Source organism: Pituophis catenifer, unplaced genomic scaffold (assembly GCF_029215685.1).
Source record: "Pituophis catenifer annectens isolate HBS135680 unplaced genomic scaffold, rPitCat1.0.hap2 SCAF_3, whole genome shotgun sequence".
In the NCBI taxonomy this organism is placed as follows: domain Eukaryota; kingdom Metazoa; phylum Chordata; class Lepidosauria; order Squamata; family Colubridae; genus Pituophis; species Pituophis catenifer.
Window position 1 is genome coordinate 119,919,894 of NW_027256883.1, and position 6,761 is coordinate 119,926,654.

At 34.3% G+C, this 6,761-nt stretch overlaps 1 protein-coding gene across 1 annotated transcript; it reads left to right on the plus strand.

The window, feature by feature from the left end:
- Positions 1-223: 223 nt before the first annotated feature.
- Positions 224-5,751, plus strand: RGS1 (regulator of G protein signaling 1). The gene is made up of 5 exons (XM_070939295.1): positions 224-318; positions 3,428-3,514; positions 3,685-3,746; positions 4,820-4,983; positions 5,566-5,751. The coding sequence occupies exons 1-5, from the start codon at positions 224-226 to the stop codon at positions 5,749-5,751; spliced, it is 594 nt and encodes a 197-aa protein (XP_070795396.1).
- Positions 5,752-6,761: the final 1,010 nt, after the last annotated feature.

A 6,761-nucleotide genomic window follows, 5' to 3' on the forward strand; every position in this document is an offset into this window, starting at 1 on the left:
ACCAATAGTTTTACTTTATTTTAATTTTTTAAAAAAGTCCCAAAGTCTACTTATGTCATCAGACGGTTTAAAAAAGGAAGTGTCTCTGCTTGTGGGAAAGACGCCTCTTTCTTACAAAGCAGGTGATATGAATCAGTGTATAAAGCCATCAGCTTTGCAAGAGGTTAAACCTTTAGATGTTAGGGCTGCAGAAGCATTGCAACCGAAAGAGAGACAACGAAAAATGCCTTGGCTGTTTATGTGGCACACTGCTTCAGACGAAATAAAGACATGTGGGATTGCAGGCAGCAAAGATCACCGAAAGAAGACAAAGTCTTTGTAAGTGTATCTTCCCTTTTATTTATTTATTTATTTATTCATTTAATTTTATTTATTTTATTGATTTATTTATTTGTCAAGAATGTAATAAGTATAAGCATGGATTGGATACATAAAATAGATACAAATAGAAGAAACATTAGGACAGGGACGGTAGCCACGCTGGTTTAGTTTATTTTAAACAAAAACATACTGAGGAAAAGTTTCTTCCGCTCAGGTTTCATTACTTGGATTTTGGACTCCAATTTGGCAAAAGTATGGTCTCCAACGGTTTTGCAGGCTTCCTTTTTATTTCAAGGCAGGAATCCAAATTGCGAATCAAAAATCCGAAGAACATCAGTTTTGGGTTGCAAATTCTAGATGATCAATCGAAAGCCAGTAGTTTGGGTTTTTGCTCAGTAACCCAAATAAAATGGATAATCATCATTTTTGACCAATCAGGCTAATGTCAGTAATTAACAAACTGTATCTTTGTTCAAGCCTTAATGGGAGAGATGATAGATAAGAGGAATAGAATAGAATGAAGGAATTATATCTGAATAAACGTCATGCTAGTTAAAGTCCGAACAGAAAACTTTGTTTTAAGTAGTTTGCTTTAAAAAAAAAATCAGTATTTTTATTTCTTAAAAGAACACACCTGCATTTTTAAACAGTATTCATTGTTGTTTTTTTAATGGATCAAACTTTCAGTGTTCTTATGAATGGGTGCAGGATACTTTTTATGTATCGTATGTGTGCATGTGTGTGTATATGCACTCACCAAAGCAGCCTTTTTAGCTTAAAGATGCAGTGGTTTTCCTAGGCTTTTTTTGTGGTCTTAGCTAAAGCAGCAGCAAAATGCCAGTTCAACAGTACTATGGTTTTTGTGTGTGCGTGTGAAAGAAAAGTCTTTGATTCTTAGACGGAAATTATTGTCCCGCCACCCACTCAAACCCATCTTGGTATTATCGCACATATGGGTACCTAAGGAAAAAACACGAAACATTTCAGAAGAATTATGATGAACTTTTTTTTAAAAAAAAAGCTTAAAACTTTGCAAATGTGTCATCTTCAAGTGGCCAAAATGGAGGCAAAGAAGGACTTGAACATTTAACAATTATTCAAACCCCACAGGCTCTGCTAAACCTCTGTTTTTATATTTCTGCTTCTGGGTTATTGAGTGTCAAATGATAAGAGTAGTCCTAGAGTAAATTATTTCAACATCAAAACACTGCGAATGGAAATGATTGGTAAGCTATTCATTGTAACTCCTGTTCCTGCCTGAGCTGTATGATTATAGAGCAGAATGAATGTGCTCTGCAACCAAATAGTAACATCTATCAGGATGAAAGAAGTTATTAGTCATAGCACCTGCCCTCTGGAATTTCCTCCTCTGCTCAATCAGAGATCCAAATGGTTCCCACCTGTAGATTAAAAACCTGGTTAATTCCCCAGGTTTTGGTTAGTGTAATCTCCTATGGATTTTTCTTTCTTTCTTTCTTTCTTTCTTTCTTTCTTTCTTTCTTTCTTTCTTTCTTTCTTTCTTTCTTTCTCTTTCTTTTTTCTTTTCTTTTCTTTTCTTTTCGTTTCTTTTCTTTTCTTTTGGATGTACATTGTTCTTTTTATTCTTACAATGTTGAGTGCCATCCAAAGCCTATATAGAATTGGGCACCATTTTAAAATGTCATAAGTAATGTGATCATTAATTTAATATTAAATTTTAATTTAAACTAGTGTAATAAATACTAATTTAATAACTAATAGATTATTTAAAATAATAAGGTAATCATTGATTTAATAAATAAGCTGATTTAGAAATTACAATCATGAATCATAAAAATTCATTTCTCTTCTTCCTCTATTGCCCTTCTGATTTGATCCCATTTATAGATCTAAGGAGAGAATGGTAGAATAAGATTCGTCAAGGCAGAGGTGGCTTGGAATCATCAGACATAAGGATCTTTGACAAGGCCTTCAACCTTTAAAAAAAATGTCATGGTGTACTGAAGGATTAAGGTGTGCCCATAGATGAACCTAGACCTGTACCTAAAATAGAAAGCAATGAGGATGGATTGGAAGGTAGAATTGGGTTGTAGGTCAGTCCTGCAGACAACTTCAATGTGTACAGATTAAGGCAATCTCTAGAATAGATGATAGGAAAGAAGTATGAAAAAAAATCTATCTCTGCTCCCAACTAGTGGCCAACTGTCATTCAAATCAGTAATTCAGTAATTCAAATCTGATAGCCTTATCTTTTAGAGAATATTCTGAGCCACCACTGTCTTCTTCCATGATTGCAGCTGGTAGCAGCAAGCTTTGGACATCAGAAGAGATTTGTTCAGCCTTTGGAACTTCTACTTCATGAAGTATTTAAAAATATATCTCATGAAGGATCAAATGCCAGACTCTAGAACAGCATGGAGTACAAAGGCTATATATTTAGATGATAAGATACACAAAATAAACTATGGAGTTTATAAAAGCTATATAATACTATCTACCCTATGTAAAAACACTTTTAAATATGCTCTATGTATATTAAACTTGAAAGATGTCCCTCTGGAATTAGTATTATTTATTAATGAAAAAATATGCATATGACTAGCTTGCAGTTTCCATAAATTAAAATGTGCCTTAGACTATTGTTTGTTAAATTCAAATCTATAGTTTTAAATTTACTCAACAAATTAAAATGTTTAGTATTATATCTTTATAGATATAAACTGCTATATAAGAATTTTAATTAATTTAGTTCTTCCAAATTTCTGTAGAAATAAGCTAGGGGGGGAAATCAGAGGAAACACTTCCTTTGGATTCTGAGCAAATTGGCCTGAACAGCAATGAAGCTCAACTAATCTGAATGATAGAATTTGCTTCTCCAGATGTTTATTTGGAGTTTGAAAGCCATCTTAGCCATCTTATTGTAAGAAACTAGCACAGATCAAAAATATTCTGATATTAGTTGTTGTTTTTTGCACAGAATGGTTACTTCATGAAGGTCCATAAGAATAACATGTTTTCCTCAGATGCCTATATTAGAACTTTCTTGGATTATTTTGATATATTTCTGTAAAAGACTACTAGATTTATTCACAGTAAATGAGTAAATATATTCTCTCATCTGTTTTAGGGGTGTGGGAGCAAAAAAATATTTCATGGGTCTTGTGCCACCTGTTGAATCAGCTGACATGAAATATCTCAGCTCAAGAGATGTAACGTAAGTATCAAATAATATTGTTATAATTGCAGTATAGGGCAAACAAAGATGCAAAGGAAATACACCCATACCTTTGACTGCACAGACATCAAACACATACACCAATGTCTCATATTTTTCCAGGGGAAGCCTCTCTATTTCAAACAGTTTGCATTTTTATGTCATTTCAGGCTTTCTACAAAAGAAGTTATCCAGTGGTCCCAGTCCCTAGAAAAGCTTCTGGCAACCCAGCGTAAGCATTTCTTTCTGATGTTTTGGAGTATATAACCTTGAAAGAAATTTGGAAAAATGCAGCTGTCAGTTTCTTAAAATATGCCTTGACTGAAAAGCATAATCCAGAGCACTGGTGTTGTCCTTCAGATATTTAAAAAAAACTAATTCGATTTATTCAATAAAATATTCTAAGCCCTGGTTTAATTACTTTTCATATGTACATATGGGCACATACTATACATCCAAACCATATTCTCTGACACTAATGGAGACTATAATTATGTATAGCTTGGTATTCAACTGCTTTGAAACTCATTGATTTGGTATTCAATGAATCGTGATGCAAACATTTTGTCCCAGTTGCGTTGTTTGTTTGGTACTCAATGCACAAGCTAGAAGTTATCAGTGTCAACTGCCTTGTGACATTATTTCTTATGGGAAATTTTTGTTTGGTACTCATTGTTTTTGGTACTCATCATACCTCCTGGAACCAATTAATTATGAGCATTGAGAGATTTGATTGTATATTGATTACTATTGTTAATTCTGATCTTTTCAAAGAGACATTAGATAAGATTGTTTTTTGTCTTTTGCATTTATGAGAAATTGCAAAAGATTGCTGATTTGTGTTTGTAGTTTTCTAGTACCTTTCTATTTAGAAAACAACTAATTCCAGCTGTCGTAGCATTTCTGTAAAATATTGGTAGGATGTTCATTTTTTCTTCCTTCAATTTATTTATAATCGTTGATTGAATTAACTGAGAAACTGCTCTCGAGCTGATCACTTTTTTGGATAACTCACTAATAACTCAACTTATATTTTGGATAACTCAACTCAAATTTGATATTTGAACAAAATATCAAATTTGCATGCAATAGAATGAGAAAAAAGTTCAAAAGTATTTCAGAAAGACTGAAGTAATCAAAGTCCACAAAACTTTCTGGTGACCTTTTTCCCTTTCTATTTCCTAACATTATACTACATTATACTACAAATTTGCAGAAATATTGTACAGAATATTTTCTGATTAGGTTATCCCACCTAATTTAGAGCAATGACTGAAATCATGTTAATGTTTTTATTCACTGTAGGTGGTCAAGAGGCATTCAGAGAATTTTTGAAATCAGAATTTAGTGATGAAAACATTGAGTTTTGGCTGGCATGTGAAGACTACAGGAAAGCACAAGTGGATTGTTTACATGGCAAAGCAGAAAAGATTTACCAAGAGTTTGTTAAGTCAGATGCCAGAAAACAAGTAAGCACTAAATCAATCAATCAATCAATCAATCAATCAATCAATCAATCAACTGAGTAATTGGACTGGAAAATTCATGTACTAAGTGAATCATTTTCACATAGTGAAATTTATTTTATCAAAGATTATTTATCAAAGATTGATTTTATATCATTTCAGTGTTCCCAGCTCCCCTTTTATCATGAAATAAAAGACAGTGTAGCCCAATGGGAGGTTGAGGTCCCACAAACATGAACAGACTATTTGCCTAATGTTAAGAATGAAATCCTGCAATCATTATTTAATTTACTATTTATGCCAGTGGTCCCCAACCCCTAGTCCATGAACCGGCACCAGGCTGCGACATGCCAGAAACTGGGCCACACAAACAAAGCCTAATCCACAGGATGTAGGTAGCATGTGAAACCACACCCCTCCAGTCCGTGGAAAAATCTCTTTCCATGGAACCACTCCCTGTTGCTTAAAAGGCTGGGGTGGGGGGGTGTCACAATCATTCATATTGCATTGAGTTTGACTTTAAACATTGCTGTATCAATGGGGTAGTTTTACAAAGATGTTGAAATTTCATTTTGGTCTCTCCAGGTCAACATTGACTTTCACATAAGAAAATCTGTAGCTAAGAAAGTTCAGGATCCCACACCTTCAAGTTTTGATGAGGCTCAGAGACTTATATATGTATTGATGGAGAGAGACTCTTATCCAAGATTCCTTAAATCTCAACATTACCATAACCTTCTAAACAAGGTTCAAAGCAACCATCTCAAGTGAAAACTGAGGATCAGCTCTGAAGCTTCAGGAGTTGCTGTGCTTCAGTACACTAAGTGGGACTGTTGGAACTAAGACAGCAAGGAAATGATGGAACTCTTAAAGCAAGAGATGCAGTCTATCAAGTTGAAGTGTCTGGAACACCCTTTATAAGGAGAAAGAAGAAGGAATAAAAGGAAAAAGAGACAAGCTGCCTTGAAACTGGTCAGATTCACTCTACACACACACACACACTTCTAATATTCTTTCAAATCACACTGATCAAATGTTGTGAATAGAAAAGCTCTGAGTTTAATTGCACAACTATCAAGACAAATGTTAGGCTGTTTACATTGTGTGCATTATTTCCTTCTTAAGCATTTGCTCTGGTAGAGCCGGATGTATGACCAGATTCCCTTGAAAGGTATTGCTTGTGAAGAATAAGGAGTTCAATGAGTGCAAAGCTGTGCTTTCACTTTATGCTCCATGGCTCAGGCAAATTGATGCAAATCAGACTCAAGAGATAAACATGTATATATGAACAATCCCAAAGCTGCTCTAGGCTTTACAAATAAGTTTTGAATTTAGCACAAATCATCATCAGCTATAAACCCAGGGAGTTTTTCAAGCATACAGGGTGTAATATATATTTAGCAGGCTGGGGCAATTTGTTGGGATGCTTTGTTAAATCTAATTCATATTGACAATACATGACCATCTCTAGAGGCTCAAAAACCTATGGCTAAAAATGTAAATGGTCCCTTATTCATTGTTTCAAATGTGGGGGGGAGCTCATTATCGCAAAAGAAGACAGGAAGGGATACTGATTTTATATGCTATAAGTATATGCTATAAATCAATCAAATATTTCTTTGCTAGTGACATTTGTGCTTGCACAATCTGGTGTGTGGATTGTTGATTATGCTGATAAACTATTTCAAGTCTCCTGCTCTTCCTTCTATGGGTACTTTCTCTTTCAAGTAGATTTGGACATATTAGCTCTTCCAATAGAGGATACCTTCAAAGTCAGATCT

Bases quoted from the DNA above. Each gene is read 5' to 3' on its own strand.
- RGS1 (XM_070939295.1), top strand. From the start codon at position 224: ATGCCTTGGCTGTTTATGTGGCACACTGCTTCAGACGAAATAAAGACA. The intron at 319-3,427 runs GTAAGTGTATCT...CATCTGTTTTAG, and splicing joins CGAAAGAAGACAAAGTCTTT to GGGTGTGGGAGCAAAAAAAT. The intron at 4,984-5,565 runs GTAAGCACTAAA...TGGTCTCTCCAG, and splicing joins AGTCAGATGCCAGAAAACAA to GTCAACATTGACTTTCACAT.